General features: G+C 41.3%; 1 protein-coding gene across 3 annotated transcripts in view; it reads left to right on the top strand.

Annotated features, from left to right (window-relative positions):
• PIP5K1B (phosphatidylinositol-4-phosphate 5-kinase type 1 beta) overlaps positions 1-17,697 on the top strand; it is a 328,239-nt gene extending 310,542 nt beyond the window's left edge. For all 3 annotated transcript variants that reach the window (XM_060155008.1, XM_060155009.1, XM_060155006.1), the window contains one exon: positions 17,029-17,697. In XM_060155008.1, the coding sequence (XP_060010991.1) occupies positions 17,029-17,031 (3 nt within the window). In that variant the 3' untranslated portion in view covers positions 17,032-17,697. The remainder of the gene's footprint in view (positions 1-17,028) is intronic.
• Positions 17,698-18,185: the final 488 nt, after the last annotated feature.

Here is an 18,185-nt window from a genome sequence, read left to right as displayed (position 1 = left end):
CTATGCTTATCTCTGCCTCTCATTAATCACTGACCTTGAATTAATCAACCTTTTTGGGTCCTCAGTTTTCTCATCTATGAAATGGATCATTAAGTCACCTCTTAAGACCCCTTCTAGGTCTGACTGGCCATGACTTATTCTAAATTACAAGGAGTTGTAGAAATAAGGTTTTTCCCAGAAGAGCTATAGCTGTTTCTTCAAATTTCACTGTTTCATCACATATTCTACCATCAACCGTCACAGTATTTAATTTCTGTGGCAATGCATCTAGAAAGTTCTGCACCATTAACTTGTAATTCCAGGGTGTGTTTTCATGCTGGAGATTTTTATTTAGCATGCTCTTATGATACAGCTCATTGCCTTCCCTTCAATATTTTCATTTGCCTCTACACTGTGAAAGAGTGGATGGCAAAGAAAAGCATCAGAAGGGAAAACCAATCTTGCCTACACCTTTGTCTCTCCTTCCTCTTGACCTGATTAGAATCCTCTTAATCGTAGCCATCCTTACTGCAAGGGCAGTTGAAGGCTTCTGTGGTGACATTATATTGGGTGTTATAACCAAACATAGATTTCTCTTGTAATGTTTCTTCTCCTTTAAGAATTGGTAGTTGTAACTAATCCCCTAGTGCTACTGTTTGCATACGAATGGACAATACTGTTTATATCACTGTAAAATATGATTTAAACGCAAGTGATTTATGCACACCAGATAACATATGAAATTTCCTTATTAAAGATCCACCCACATTATGTGTATTATGTGCATATAAATTAGGCCAGCTATCCTGCTTTCTGATAATTTGACATGAAATTAAAAGGATAGGTTACCTTAAAAGGCTGCTAATTGTTCCAGCACCCTTATTGAAGCATTTGGTTCAGGTTCCATGTTCCTAGTTATTGCTTGGAAAAGGCCATTCACCTTCACGCTGTAGTTCCAGGCTGTCTGATTCATTTTCAAATATTCAGATCATTGTGTTTTTGAAGACGATTTTATCCAATGACCAAACTGGTGTTTCCATTGAGTTTTGAGTTGATGACACAGATTAGGGGATTTAAAAGAATACAACAGAGAGAAGCAGGCTCTTGCTTTTAAATGGGCAATCATGCCATCTTCATAATAGGGCTAGATTCCACTTTTTGAATAGTCCGATATTCTAAGGCACTGATCACGACAGCTTATTATTTCAGTTCCTCAGGCGACTCCTTTACCTGATGTAGAATGCAATTTGGTGTTAACGGAAAGAGGAACAAGCCACAAAGGCAGTGCAGCTGAAAAATGTCATGGGTGAGCGTGTCCTTTTTTTATGACTAGCTGAGAATGCATGGGTAAGTGGGAGATAATGGAATTGCTTTTTTAAGTAATATAGAAGTTTGAAAGAGGGCTGCCACAAAATGACAATTTTCTCACTTCTGTCATTTAGGTCTTGAGTTTATGCCCTTTTCTTTTTACACTTTTCCATATTAACAGCCTCTCAATAATATGTCCTTTCATCCCGATATGCGTTTCTTGCAAGGTGGCTGAAGTACAGAAATAGCTGTGGGCAAAGAAACAGTTAAGCCATTTTTTTAGCCGTGCCGGTATTGGAGATCAGTGCTCTGATGTGCAGTTGTTGGACAGTTTTGTTATTTAATGTGTCTTTACGGTGCTTAATAATACTCTTTCGTCGTGGGATGAAGGGTGGCAGAGAAGTGAAAATGATTGTGAATTAACAGCTTACCAGACTATTAATGTATGAAAAAAAGCCCGAAAAAGAGAAGAAAAACACTTTAAATTAGGTCACGGGGGTCCTAGGAAATTCAGTGGAACTTTTTGGCGAGAGAAACTGCCTTTCTGGACTTGACTCTGTTGGCATGGACATTAATGACGTGTATGTGAAGAATCGGGTCTCGTGAATCCCTCCTCGCATGAGCCAGCATTGGCTGCTGCAAAAGATGTTTATTTGAAACAGTGGCATTTCTATCGCTTCTCAGCAGACAGCTACAGTCCCCACCAAACAAAGATGCTGCTCGAGTTTTTGGCAGATTTTAGTGAGACCAAAACAGGAAGAGAAGAAGCAAAGGCTGCCTTTGGGCTTGTAAGGCATTTCACCAGAATGCCATTTTCTTTCACCATATGACCACATCGTTGAGAAATGAAGAGATTTCAGAAAGAACAAAATAGGGCCCTTTTTTTATCTCTAGGAAGGCTTGACCCTCTTAAGTCACTGACCAAATAATATTTCTAAGACATGTGGAAAAGCTGAAAAAATGGATCCAACTTCCTGCACCCCGTGGCGCCTAGAGGGATTCCTGTCCTGCAACAAGAGCAATGCCAGCTTCAAGTTAATGAGGCAACCCGCTGGGCCGGATTAGGAGGTCACTGTCGGATTTTTTTCTTTTTTTTTAACAAACAAACAGTATTAAACTGCTGTTTAAGGATTAGCTTAGGGAATTGGAGTTATAAACGCATACTGGCTTTTCAGTTATATTAGGCCCACAGTTAACAATTAAATGACAGCATACAGGGCTATGGTAGATTCTTTTCTGTTTTGTCCTAGCTTTACAGTGAATCCTGGCCTCACAGGCCAGGTGATTTCCACCTTTCTCAAGGCCAGTTCTGCTCTTGCGCTTGGCTGGGTCTATTCATCCAGGCCCTCCTTGGGTGGCACCATTATTCTTCTTTCTTTACCTCCTAACACCAGCCTCTCTCTCCTTCCCCCGCTCCCTCCACACTTTGCTGCTTTTGTTTCTGATTTTGATTTCCATCTTCTCCATCGTCATAGGAAGCCAGTGTTTGCTAGGCTCCTGAGCCTTCAGAAAACACAAAAACAATTCACAAGGAACCAGATTAGGAACAAATGAGAACTTTAGGGAAAGCAAGTTTAAATCACACCTGTGGACCTTGTGAGCCGGGCTGTCCTCCTTCATGCCATTCGCTCTCCTGGGACCTGAGAAGGAATGGGAAAATTGGGTAGAAGGGAGGATGCACAAATACTGTCCAGTTAGTAAAGAATAAGGCCTCCCCAAGTGTGATGGATGGTATGAGGATGACTAGGGAGTGGAGATGAGGGCCTGGCTTCCCTTTGGTTTGTCTTTGCCTGCGCTCCTAGGGCTGCCGTGACAAAGTACCCCAGGCTGGGAGGCTTAAACAACAGAAATTTGTCTCCCAGTCTGGAGGCCAGAAATCTGAGGTCAAGGTGTTGGCGGGGTCCTGGTACCTGTGAAGGCTCTAGGAGAGGATCCTTCCTTGCTGCTTCCAACCTCTGGTGGTCCACGTGGTCCTCAGCATTGTTTGACTTGCAACACTCTAATCCCTGCCCCAGTTCACACTGCCTCCCTGTGACTCTGTGCCTCTGTGTATCCTCTCTTCTTGTGAGAACACCAGTCACTGGATTTAGGGCCCACCGTAATCCAGGATGAACTCATCTTAACTAATTACATCTGCAAAGACCATATTTCTGAATAAGATCACATTGCAAAGGTTCCAGGTGTACGTGAATTTTCAGGGGACACTATTCAACTACACCGCCTTACCGAGGACATGTGACTTACCGAGGACATGTGAAAGGGCACACACGCTCTTTACCACGCTTGGCCCCGTTTTTTCATTCACTTCCGGTCTCCCTGGCTTAGTCACTGTGAGGTTGGGGAGATGTTTCCAAATTATTGTGGACTCCTCGCAAAAAGGTGTCAGGTAAACGAATGTATTAACTGATACAGTCACCTGTTGGGGACATATTGTGTATTAGAAATAAAATCCCTGAGGGTGGACCAGGGCAATGGTATTTTTAAAAGCTCCCCACACATACAGGGCTGAGACCCAGTCAGCCTGTTGACAGGGTCCTTCAGCTCTGAGCATCCTATAATTCTTCTGTGCTAGATGAAAGGGAAATCTGTATCACTTCCCTAAGGGCCCTCCTAAGATGGCTGGCCAGTTAGCTTTGCTTTACATCAGAGGAAAAATGAACTTGATTCTAAGGTGAACCTTAATCACATTCAAGTTTGTGAACTGGGCTTGGGACTGCGTTCCTGCAGCAGACCCTACTGCCACCTAGTGGTAGGAAGGCGCCTCTGACCAACCAGGATAAGGAGCTTTTGAGGTCCTTGAATTGAACGCTGCTATTAAGTGCGAGTGTGAGGCTCAGAGGGCTGTCTCCACCCCGTGTACTTTACGGTAGCCTCCCACTGCTGTGCACGCACGTTTGGCAGGGGCGCATCCTTCAAACGGCAAAGGCAGCTCCCTCAACCTTGCAAGTTGAACTAGAGGCTGCAATTACAATCAGGCACAGAAATGAAGGTGCTAATCTTCCCTAGGATCCCATCGTGCCCTTCTCATCCATTAAGGCCAGTTCCACTTGAGCCTCTTTGAAAAGGCCCTATGGGAGTTTGGGGATTCAACCCAGAAAATGCTTCTTTCTGCTGCTTAGGCAGCAACTTTAATGAAGTATCAAAAAATATGGAGTGAAAAAAACCTTTTCTTCACTTTCAATCTTTGACAGGTTGTCCCCTTACAGCCACTCCACCCCCCAGGTAACTGTAGCTTTGGTGGTAGCCCCCAGTGGAGGATAGGATTAAGTACAAAAAAATTCAAATATGGATCCTTATTTTTTTTAAAAAAACTTTCTAAATCCCAGTAATGGCTACTGTATTTGTTTCCTAGGGCTGCCATTACAAAATATCACAAACTGGGTGGCATAAACAACAGAAGTGTATTGTCTCACAGTTCTGGAAGCTAGAAGTCCGAGATCAAGGTGTTGGCAGGGTTGATTCCTTCTGAGGGCTGTAAGGGAAGCTTCCCTCCTTGGCTTGTTGATGGCCGTCTTCTCCCTGTGTCTTCCTTCTGTGTGTCTTGTCTCTGTGTCCAAATTTCCCCTTTTTCTAAGCATACCAGTCCTATTGAATCAGAGCCTACCCTAAGGACCTTATTTTAACTTCCTTACTTCTGTAAAGACTGTATCTCCAAATAAGATCACATTCTGAAGTACTAGGGGTTAGAGCTTCAACATATGAATGCAGGGTGTCGGGGGCAGGCGGGTGGGTGGGGGAGGCACAATTCAATCCATGCCGGCTACTGTGTGTTTTTGTAAAGAAAAATGGTACCAAGAAAAGTGCCGAGAGGGGCGTCTTGGTAGGGGTGCAGCTTCTGGTTCCTACACTCTAGCCTGTGGCTGGGGGCCTCTGGCATCTCACCCTTTCCTTCTACACAGGGAGAGAGAAGCCAGTGGCCTCATCCCAAGGCAGTGCTCCTTTTTGAATGAAACCAGTACCATATTCCTCTCCCTACACTACCCAGAGTGAATGTGGTTGCAGCCCCAGGGCTGCATGATATATTAGATAACAAGGTGACCGTTTGGATTTACAATTAGCAGAAGTCACTCTCATGCAGGGAAGTCCACTGTAGAATTGTCAGCCCACATAAATCACTGATTTCCTCCAGCTTTTCTTAGGTCTTTAGAAAACAAATTCATCAGGCAGGGAACTGTATTAAAATACTGCTGCTGCACTAACAGTTTTGAACTGAGAGGCCATAATCCTAAATACATCCCACGAGGCATCTGAAATCAGTGCCAGCTTTTTCTTGGGTCTGTTCTCCTCTTATCAGTAATCTATCTGCTGGTTGGTGTGGAACGCTTTGATAGGGCATTTGAAGGTTGGCAGGAGGCCTGGTACTCCATGTGCTGCCAACACCTCAGAATTCAACAAACATTCTACCAGATAGGCACAACATGGTAGTTTTCATCCAAATTATACATACTCTTCAAGGTTGTTCCAAGTCCCACCTTCTGCCTCAAGGCTTCTTTTTTTTTTTTTTTTCCTGTACGCGGGCCTCTCACTGCTGTGGCCTCTCCCATTGCGGAGCACAGGCTCCGGACGCGCAGGCTCAGCGGCCATGGCTCACGGGCCCAGCCGCTCCGCGGCATGTGGGATCTTCCCGGACCGGGGCACGAACCCGTGTCCCCTGCATCGGCAGGCGGACTCTCAACCACTGCGCCACCAGGGAAGCCCCTCAAGGCTTCTTAATTAAGGCCCTGTAGTCTCTGGTTCTTGGGAAAGAATAATTTCACCACTGATTCTGAATCTAAATATTTTTTTAAGTGCAAAGGTAGGAAATTTAGACCTAAGTTTCCTTCCAGCTATAAAACCCCATAGCGGTGTGATTGGACTCCATATATATAGACTGTGCCCTGATTTCTGTAGCATTAGTGTTATGTATTTGTTCACCTCCTTAAAAAAAATGGTGCGCTTTTGGACACCAGCAACTGTTGTTCAAAGAGAAATCCCCTATTCCAATCTATTTCCAAGTGATTGTGCCTTGTGAAGTACCCCCAATATGAGGTAGATATGAATGTGATAAAAAGTAAATATAGAGCCTTATGTTAAAAAAAAAAAAAAAAAGATTTCCAGAGAACATGGTGGCTGCTTGGTGTTTGAAGCATCTCTGGTGAGCCCAGAGATGGAGGGGACTCCAGACCCAAAGGGATGATTAGGGTGGGGCGTTGTGAAGCCTTTACATGTGTTGGTGGTGATGCTGTGTGAGTTTAGACTAAAATGAGGGGAGTGAGGCAGGATGAGCTGGTGCGCTCTCATGGCAACAGATAGAACACTGGCCAAAAGAACAATATGAACTAGAAAGGAAAACAGTGGGGCTGGGGAAAACGGGCTCAGTATAGGAAAAGGAAATAAGGGACTTGCCACCTACAATAGCCTGGAGAGAAATCAATATTTTCCTCAAGGGTATTTTGGCAAAGAATTTCAACTTGAATTCAAAATGAGGCTGCCCTTGGACACCAGAGAGGAAAAGATCCTGCTTCTGTGGGACCCTGGAGCTGAACTCTGAGGCAGTTGTAGTTTAAAAAGAACATTGCCCCTGAGGGTCAGGAGCTCATGGAACAAGGATACCCCAGGGACTATTTAGCGTGGTCATCTTAGCCAGTCTGACTGTCCTGAAGTTCTGCTTTGTTTCAGCTCTGCCCTTAAATCCCCTCACAGCACATTCCAGATCTTATGAAATTCTATTGGCTAAATATGTCCTTTAAACAGTAGGTTGAGGATATATATGTGTGTGTATCTTTTAGGGAAAAGGTTGAAAAAAAGGGAGGGTTGGAAATGAGCCTAGAAATGAGACCTTGGAAGAGAAACTTCTCGTCTTTGATGCCCTCTGCACCTGGCTCTAAAAAGTCAACTTAGACCCTCCAACTTAGCCCATCTTGAAGTGATCTATACTTTGGGGGTCCCCTGGGGCAATCTGGCTCCCAAAAAGTGCAGTCCACTGTCCCAAAGGGCTTTGTGGTTAGCAAACAAACTGCTTTTGCTTTGCTATGTTCCCTTATTTCTCTGGGTCTGTGTTTTAAATCATTTTATTGAAAAGGCTTTGAAGTCTTTGACCACGTGTGTGCATTACTGTGTAGTTTCAATCACCGAATTAAGTACTTGAGTTTAAGTGGAAATAAAAATACAAGCCTCTCACACACCCACACACTTACTCACATATGTGGATAAACAATGCTAAGGATTAAGGCCACAGAAATACCTAAAACCTCTACTCCTTTCATGCCAACTGTTATCACACCTTTACCTTCAGGTCCCAGAATTTAAAATACATCATGCATTCTCAAAGCATCACATGCTTAGGAAGAGACACTGGCATCTGTGTGGATGTATGATCGCGTGCAGTCAGACTGGCTAAGATGACCACACTAAAGAGTCCCTGGGGTATCCTTGTTCCATGAGCTCCTGACACTCAGGGGCAATGTTCTTTTAAAACACAGCAGTTGGGCTTCCCTGGTGGCGCAGTGCTTGAGAGTCCGCCTGCCGATGCAGGGGACACGGGTTTGTACCCCGGTCCGGGAAGATCCCACATGCCGCGGAGCGGCTGGGCCCGTGAGCCATGGCCGCTGAGCCTGCGCGTCCGGAGCCTGTGCTCCGCAATGGGAGAGGCCACAGCAGTGAGAGGCCCGCGTACAGAAAAAAAAAAACAAAACACAGCAGTTATTAGGCATTGAGGGAACTTACCTCAACATAATAACAGCCATGTATGGAAAACCCACAGCCAACATCGTTCTCAATGGTGAAAAACTGAAACCATTTCCTCTAAGATCACGAACAAAACAAGGTTGTCCCCTCTCACCACCAGTATTTCAACATAGTTTTGGAAGTTTTAACCACAGCAATCAGAGAAGAAATAAAAGGAATCCAAATCGGAAAAGAAGTAAAGCTGTCACTGTTTGCAGATGACATGATCCTATACATAGAGAATCCTAAAGATGCTACCAGAAAACTACTAGAGCTAATCAATGAGTTTGGTAAAGTAGCAGGTTACACAATTAATACACAGAAATCTCTTGCATTCCTATACACTAATGATGAAAAATCTGAAAGAGAAATTAAGGAAACACGCCCACTTAGCATTGCAACAGAAAGAATAAAATACCTAGGAATAAACCTACCTAGGGAGACAAAAGACCTGTATGCAGAAAACTATAAGACACTGATGAAAGAAATTAAAGATGATACAAACAGATGGAGAGATATACCATCGTCTTGGATTGGAAGAATCAACATTGTGAAAATGACTATACTACCCAAAGAAATCTACAGATTCAATGCAATCCCTATTAATCTACCACTGGCATTTTTCACAGAACTAGAACAAAAAATTTCACAATTTGTATGGAGACACAAAAGACCCCGAATAGCCAAAGCAATCTTGAGCAAGAAAAATGGAGCTGGAGGAATCAGGCTCCCAGACTTCAGACTATACTACAAAGCTGCAGTAATCAAGACAGTATGGTACTGGCACAAAAACAGAACTATACATCAATGGAACAGGATAGAAAGCCCAGAGATAAACCCACACACCTATGGTCACCTTATTTTCCATAAAGGTGGCAAGAATATACAATGGAGAAAAGACAGCCTTTTCAATAGGTGCTGGGGAAACTGGGCACCTACATGTAAAGAATGAAATTAGAACACTCCCTAACACCATACACAAAAATAAACTCAGAATGGATTAAAGACCTAAATGTAAGGCCAGACACTATAAAACTCTTAGAGGAAAACATAGGCAGAACACTCTATGACATAAACCACAGCAAGATCCTTTCTGACCCACCTCCTAGGGAAATGGAAATAAAAATTAACAAATGGGACCTAATGAAACTGAAAAGCTCTTGCACAGCAAAGGAAACCATAAACAAGATGAAAAGACAACCCTCAGAATGGGAGAAAATATTTGCCAATGAAGCAACTAACAAAGGATTAATCTCCAAAATTTACATGGAGCTCATGCAGCTCCATATCAAAATAGCAACTCAATCCAAAAATGGGCAGAAGACCTAAATAGACATTTCTCTGAAGAAGATATACTGATTGCCAACAAACACATGAAAGGATGCTCAACATCACTAATCATTAGAGAAATGCAAATCAAAACTACAGTGAGGTATCACCTCACACCGGTCAGAATAGCTATCATCAAAAATTCTGCAAACAGTAAATGCTGGAGAGAGTGTGGAGAAAAGGGAACCCTCTTGCACTATTGGTGGGAATGGAAATTGATACAGCCACTATGGAGAACAGTATGCAGGTTCCTTAGAAAACTAAAAATAGAATTACCATACGACCCAGCAGTCCACTACTGGGCATATTCCCTGCGAAAACCATAATTCAAAAAGAGTCATGTACCACAATGTTCATTGCAGCCCTATTTACAATAGCCAGGACATGGAAGAAACCTAAGTGTCCATCAACAGATGAATGGATAAAGAAGATGTGGCACATATATAGAATGGAATATTACTCAGCCATAAAAAGAAATGTAATTGAGGTATTTGTAGTGAGGTAGATGGACCTAGGGTCTGTAATACAGAGTGAAGTAAGTCAGAAAGCGAAAAACAAATTCCGTATGCTAACATATATATATATATATATATATATATATATATATATATATATATATATATATATATATATATATATATATATATATGGAATCTAAAAAAGAAAACAAATGATTCTGAAGAACCTAGGGGCAGGACAGAAATAAAGTCACAGACATTGAAAATGGACTTGAGGACATGGGGAGGGGAAAGGGTAAGCTGGGACGAAGTGAGAGAGTAGCATGGACATATATACACTACCGAATGTAAAATAGATAGCTAGTGGGAAGCAGCCGCATAGCACAGGGAGATCAGCTTGGTGCTTTGTGACCACCTAGAGGGGTGGGATAGGGAGGGTGGGAGGGAGATGCAAGAGGGAAGAGATATAGGGATATATGTATATTTATAGCCGATTCAATTTGTTATAAAGCAGAAACTAACACACCATTGTAAAGCAGTTATACTCCAATAAAGATGTTTGAATAAATAAATAAACAAACGAACAAACACACACAGCAGTTCAGTTGGTGATGGAACTGAAATGTTCTGCCATCCCTTACCTGAGATATAGCTAGGTTCTCTCGCCAAAGCACCAGTTCCCATTTCTGTTTCTAAATCCATCAGGTCAGGAGAGGGTTGAGTCTCAGCACCTCAGAAGTTGCTGGCGTTCAGGGTACGAATACCTGAAGAACCCATCTTCATGTTGGGGAGGTGGAGGGGATTCTACATGCACCATATTTTGAAGAATAAACTCAAGCTATGAGTTTCTTCCCAGGGTAGACAGACAGCTGACACCTTGTCTCTTCACTGATGGCTAATATAGGACTTGTGGATTATAATTTGAAGAAAGGAAAATTATTGCACACTTAATACCAAATAATGGATAATAAAATTGCCTTCTGGAGCCAGCTCACTGTGGCCAAGTTTACAAGCAGGGAGATGCTGTGCTTTCAAGTTCCACAGAAGACTTAAAGACCTGTCAGGAAAAAAAAAAAAAGACCTGTCAGGCCACCTCATTTTATTAGGGTTATAAATGGACACTTCCGGGTAACCAAACATGTCATCCCAGGATTACATTACAACATGGATATAGAATTGGCAGTTCTCACCCAACTTTGACATTCTTTTACCCTGGGGGTGAGAATGCTTAACAAAGTTTATAGAAACTTCTACAAGACCCTCAGTTTTCAAAACACTTGATTCCAACGGGACAAGAAATAAGATGGTGGAGTAGAGGACTTGAGCTCACCTTCTCTCACAAAAACACCAAAATCGCAACTAACTGCTGAACAACCATCAACAAAAAAAGACTTGAATCTAGCAAAAAAGATATTCTACACCCAAAGACAAAGAAGAAGCTACAACGAGATGGTAGGAGGGGCACATTCACAATAAAATCAAATCCCATAGTGGTGGGTGACCCACAAACTGGAAAATAATTATATCACAGAGGTTCTCTCACAGGAGTGAGAGTTCTGAGCCTCATGGCAGGCTTCCCAGACTGGGGTTCTGGCATTGGGGGGAGGAGCCCCCAGAGCATTTGGCTTTGAAGGCCAGCAGGGCTTGAGTGCAGGAGCTCCACAGGACTGGGAGAAACAGACTCCACTCTTGGAAGGCATGCAGAGGTTTCACATGAACTGGGACCCAGGGCAAAGCAGTGACTCCATAAGAGCCTGGACCAGACCCACCTGTGGGTCTTGGAGGGTCTCCTGGGGATGTGGGGGTCGGCTGTGCTCACTGCAGGGGCAAGGACAATGGTGGTGCACGCCCCAGGGAATACTCATTGGCTTGAGTTCTCCTGGAGGTCGCCATTTTGGCACCGAGACCTGGCCCCACCCAACAGCCTGCAGGCTCCAATGCTGGAATGCCTCAGACCAAACAACAAACAGGGTGGGAACACAGCCCCACCCATCAGCAGACAGGCTGCCTAAAGTCATCCTGAGCCAACAGCCACCTGTAAACACACCTCTTGATGTGACCCTGCCCATCAGAGGGACAAGACCCAGCTCCACCCACCAGTGGGCAGGCACCAGTCCCTCCCACCAAGAAGCCTGCACAAGCTTCTGGGCCAAATTCACACACCAGGGTGTAGACACCAGAACCAAGAAGAATTACAGTCCTGCAGCCTGAGGAACAGAGACCACAAACACAGAAAGTTAGACAAAATGAGACAGCAGAGAAATATGTGCCAGACGAAGGAACAAGATAAAACCCCAGAAGAACAACTAAGTGAAGTGGAGATAGGCAATTTACCTGAAAAATAATTCAGAGTAATGATAGTAAAAAATGATTCAAGATCTCAGAAAAAGATTGGAGGCACAGACCGAGAGGATACAAGAAATGTTTAATAAAGAGCTAGAAGTTTAAAGAACAAAACAGATGAAAAATACAATAACTGAAATGAAAAATACACTAGAAGGAATCAATAGCAGAATAAATGAGGCAGAAGAATGAATAAGTGAGCTGGAAGACAGAATGGTGAAAATCACTGCTTCAGAACAGAACAAAGAAAAAAGAATGAAAAGAAATGAGGACAGTCTCAGAGGCCTCTGGGACAACATTAAATGCACCAACATTTCTCCTTCTGGGACTCCTATAATGCAAGAGAGAGAAAGAGGGCCTGAGAAAATATTTGAAGAGATAATAGCCAACAACTTCCCTAACATGGGAAAGGAAACAGCCACCCAAGTCCAGGAAGCACAGAGTCCCATATAGGATAAACCCAAGGAGGAACATGCCAAGACGCATATTAATCAAACTGACAAAAAGACAATGAGAAAGCATTAAAACCAACAAGGTAAAAGCAACAAATAATATACGAGGGAATCCCCATAAGGTTATCAGCTGGTTTTTCAGCAGAAACTCTGCAGGTCAGAAGGGAATGGCATGATGTTTTTAGAGTGACAAAAGGGAAAAACGTTCAACCAAGAATACTCTACCCACCAAGGCTCTTGTTCAGATTTGACAGAGAAATCAAAAGCTTTACAAGCAAAAGCTAAGAGAATTCAGCACCACCAAACCAGCTTTACAACAAATGCTAAAGGAACTTCTCTAGATGGAAAAGAAAAGGCCATGACTAGAAACAAGAAAATTACAAATGAAAAAGCTCACCGGTAAAGGCAATCACATGGTAAAGGTAGGAAATCATCCACACACAAATATTATATAAAAATCAGCAATCATGAGAAGAGAAGGTACAAGTGTAGGATATTGGAAATGCATTTAAAAATAAGAGACCAACAACTGAAAACAGTCTTGTGTGGGTGTGGCTGTGGCTGTGGCTGTGGGTGTGTGTGTGTATAGACTGCTATATCAAAACCTCATGGTAACCACAAACCGAAAATCAACAATAGATACACAAAAAAGAAAAAGGAATCTAAACACAGCACTAAAGTTAGACATCAGATTACAAGAGAGGAGAACAAAAGAGGAAGGGAAGAAAAAGACCTACAAAAACAAATCCAAAACAATTAACAAGATGGCAGTCAGAACACACATATTGATAATTACCTTAAAAGTAAATGGATTAAATGCTCCAACCAAAAGACATAGACTGGCTGAATGGATACAAAAACAAGATCCATATATATTCTGTCTACCAGAGACCCACCTCAGATCTAGGGACACATATAGACTGCAAGTGAGGGGATGGAAAAAGGTATTCCATGCACATGGAAATCAGAAGAAACCTAGAGTAGCAATACTCATATCAGACCAAAGAGACTTTAAAATAAAGCCTATTACAAGAGACAAAGAAGGACACTACAGAATGATCAAGAATCAATCCAAGAAGATATAACAATTGTAAATATATATGCACCCAACAAAGAAGCACCTCAATATATAAGGCAAATACTAACAGCCATAAAAGGAGAAATCAACAGTAACACAATAATAGTGAGGGACTTTAACACCCCACTTTCATCAATGGACAGATCACCCAGACAGAAGATCAATAAGGAAACACAGGCCTTACACATTAAATCAGAGGGACTTAACTGATATTTATAGAACACTCCATCCAAAAGCAGCAGAATACACATTCTTCTCAAGTGCACATGGAATGTTCTCCAGGATAAATCATATGCTGGGCCACAAAGCAAGTCTCAGTAAATTTAAGAAAATTGAAGTTGTATCAAGTATCTTTTCTGACCACAACACTATGAGATTAGAAATCAACTACAAGAAAAAAACTAAAAAACACAAACACATGGAGCTTAAACAATATGCTACTAAACAACCAGTGGATCACTGAGGAAATGAAAAAATACCTAGAGACAAATGAAAATGAAAGCATGACAATCCAAAACCTAAGGGATGCAGCAAAAGCAGTTCTAAGAGGGAAGATTATAGCAATACAATCTTAGGAGACAAGAAAAATCACAAACAACCTATTCTTACACATAAAGCAACTAGAGAAAAGAGGAACAAACAAACCCAAAAGGCAGTAGAAGGAAAGATATAAAGATCAGAGCAGAAATAAATGAAACAGAGATGAAGAAAACAATAGCAAAGATCAATGAAGCTAAAAGCTGGTTCCTTGAAAAGATAAACAAAGTTGATAAACCTTTAGCCAGACTCATCAAGAAAAAAAAGGGAGCAGACTCAAATCAATAAAATTAGAAATGAAAAAAGTTACAAACACAAAGGATAACAGACTACTACAAGCAACCATATGCTAATAAAATAGACAACCTAGAAGAAATGGACAAATTCTTAGAAAGGTACGATCTTCCAAGACTGAACCAGGAAGAAAAAGAAAATATGAACAGACCAATCACAAGTAATGAGATTGAAACTGTGATTTTAAAACTTCCAACGAACAAAAGTCCAGAAGCAGCTGGCTTCATGGGTGAATTCTATCAAACATTTAGAGGAGACTTAACACCTATCCTTCTGAAACTATTCCAAAAAACTGCAGAGGAAGGAACGCTCCCAAACTCAGGCCAACATCACCCTGATACCAAAACCAGTCAAAGATACAACAACAACAACAAAAGAAAATTACAGGCCAATATCACCGATGCACATAGACGCAAAAATCCTCAACAAAATACTAGCAAACCGAATCCAACAATACATTAAAAGGATCATACACCATGATCAAGTGGGGTTTATCCCAAGGATGCAAGGATTCTTCAATATATGCAGATCAATCAGTGTGATACACCACATTAACAAATTGAATAATAAAAATCATATGATCATCTAAATAGATGCAGAACAAGCTTTTGACAAAATTCAGTACTGGTTTCTGATTAAAAACTCTCCAGAAAGTGGGCATAAAGAGAACCTACCTCAACATAAGAAAAGCCATAGATGACAAACCCACAGCTAACATCATACTCAGTGGTGAAAAGCTGAAAGCATTTCCTCTAAGATCAAGAACAAGACAAGGATGTCCACTCTTGCCCCTTTTATTCAACATAGTTTTGGAAGTCCTAGCCATGGCAATCAGAGAAGAAAAAGAAATAAAAGGAATACAAATTGGAAAAGAAGTAAAACTCTCACTGTTTGCAGATGACAGGATAGTATACACAGATAATCCTAAAGATGCTACCAGAAAACTACTAGAACTCATCAATGAATTCGGTAAAGTGGCAGGATACAAAATTAATACGCAGAAATCTGTTGCATTTCTATACGCTAGCAATGAAAGATCAGAAAGAGAAATTAAGGAAACAATCCCATTTACCTTAGCATCAAAAAGAATGAAATACCTAGGAATAAACCTACCTAAGGAGGCAGAAGACCTGTACTCTGAAAACTGTAAGGTGCTGATGAAAGAAACTGAAGATGATACAAACAGATGGAGAGATATCCCATATTCTTGGATTGGAAGAATCAACATTGTGAAAATGACTATACTACCCAAAGCAATCTACAGATTCAATGCAATCCCTATCAAACTACCAGTGGCATTTTTCACAGCACTAGAACAAAAAATTTCACAATTTGTATGGAAACACAAAAGACCCCAAATAGCCAAAGCAATCTTGAGAAAGAAAAATGGAGCTGGAGCAATCAGGCTCCCTGACTTCAGACTATACTACAAAGCTGTAGTCATCACAACAATATGGTACTGGCACAAAAACAGAAAGATAGATCAATAGAACAGGATAGAAAGTAACAGTGTGAACATGTTTTAGATTAATGAGAGTGAGCAGTCTCAACTATAAAACAACAAAAGTTACAACTCACAATAGGCTCAAATTACGAGATGTAATACTTTTAAACAGAATCCTCTTTGATATAGTTTCTTTCCTAATAATTTTCAGTCATTTCAAACTGTTTACTCAAGTATTTTCAGCCTCCAAATGAATGTGTTGGGCCACACAATCTCTGTGATCCCAACTGCGACCTTCTTAACTACTATTTTGGAGACACTACTATTGCCAGGCACTAAATGATATGTACAGAATTTGTGTATATCATGTATGTGTGTCTATTTGTACAGATACTATTTCCTCATAGAAAAGTTTATCACTTATAAAGTAGGGTTTATTACTCCCATTTAACAGATAAATAAGGTGCAAAGATGATTAACTTGCATAATGTCCTGTAGCTGTAATAATTAGAGATAATAATTAGAGAGAATCAACAGATTTAAGCCATTGTGTCTGACTGACCATGGTACCGCTTCCCCGTATATATCTCGGTACAGCTGTCAGGGGTTGAATTAGCCGCCTCTGAGCTTAAGTGGCTACCATTTTAGGTCCAGTATTTGCTGGACATATTTTTTCCTCCCCAGCCACAGGGATAGTGTGTAAAAATGCACACAGCATTCATGAGTTCCAGACCATGTTCAAGGTGCTCTGATTGGCTTCAGGCCTGACATACCACAGCACATCCCCAAAGCCCTGTGCACTTGGAGGGCAGGACTGTGTCTCAGCCAGCGCTGTTTCCTTCAGAGTCCCTAGCACTAAGCTGTGATGTGGTAAGCGCTTGATAGATCTTGGTGTAATTTACATGTTGCAGGTCCAGGGAAGCAGATGTTCATCATTGCAAAAGAATCAATTCCAGACCTAATGCCCTCCCATTTCTACCTGCATGTTTTCCGGGCACAAGTCATTGGAAGAAAGAATGAACTTGTTCGCAATCATGAGGCGCCATTATAAATTGATGGGAAAACTTAGTCTTACATCTGCTTTCTTTTTTTCTCCCCCAGTAAGTGAAAATGGTGACCACCCAAGCAGATGGATGAGGCAGGAACACGGTTGTGGGAGAGAAGTTTCTCCACTCCACAATTTCCCAAAGGAAACTGGGCTGAGCCCCACTACACACAGAGTCATAATCAACTGGACTTGGAGTCTGCGAGATGTCAGGGGAGCCTCGGCCGAGAGGCTGATCGGCAGATGTGATGTGAAAAATACCACACTCTTCTGTCATTTGCTGTTGCTTGCTGAACTGTGAAGAACTGCATGAACTCTATTTAAGCTGCTTTCTATACCATTGCCAATCACCTTTTTGGACTTGGAAGTGCTATTTTACTATTGACACTTGCATTGTTTCATTTTGCATGCATCCAGTGATTATCCATAAGCAACATATGTAATCTGCTTATATATTTTTTAAAAATCTATCCATGCAAAATGGTAACGTCTGAATTATGCTCTTTTTCAAAGTTATAATCAGCCCATGTCATTAAAAGTTTAAATTGGTTTCATATAAAGATCAGTGTAATAGGTCTGCATATACTTTATAGAAAATTAGCTTCTATAAAGATTTTTTCACTGTTTACTAGTGAAATGAGAAAAGCAAAGCTATTTATAAAAGGCCTTATGTCGTGTACATACATTGTCTTTGAAATATTTGTGATTTAGTTTATTGCTTGTAAAAGAGATTATATAATTTATTTAGTAAATACTATTGTAAACTATAGTTTTATTGAGAGAAATAAAATATTTTGTTCTCAATTGTGGTATTATATTAATTCAGGTGGTTTATGGTCTTTACATTTCTTTTCTTTGTTAATAAAAAAGAAGTAACTTAGATACCCATCATTTTTACATATTCTGGAATCCTAAATAAACTGACTCGTGATTGATGAAAATGGAGAGAAAATTACCCGGGCCCTGAGAAAAGACTCAATAGCAGATTCTGCTCAACTTGTTCAAGAGACTTTCCCAAATGTCCTGGTGTGTTAGTCAGCTTTCATTATGTTATGTTGTGGTGACAAACAATCCCCAAATCTCTGGATTGGGATCCAGAGCAACCCCTGTCCAGGACATGCCACTTTTACGGCAGAAGAAAAAATGTGATAGCGGAACCATGGGAGCTCGTAAAGCTTCTGCTTAAACATGGTTCACAGAACTCACAATCCAC

The sequence above is a fragment of the Lagenorhynchus albirostris genome, chromosome 7 (assembly GCF_949774975.1).
Source record: "Lagenorhynchus albirostris chromosome 7, mLagAlb1.1, whole genome shotgun sequence".
Lineage (NCBI taxonomy): Eukaryota > Metazoa > Chordata > Mammalia > Artiodactyla > Delphinidae > Lagenorhynchus > Lagenorhynchus albirostris.
The sequence above is the reverse complement of the archived record's forward strand: the minus strand, read 5'-3'. Positions and strand labels throughout refer to the sequence as shown.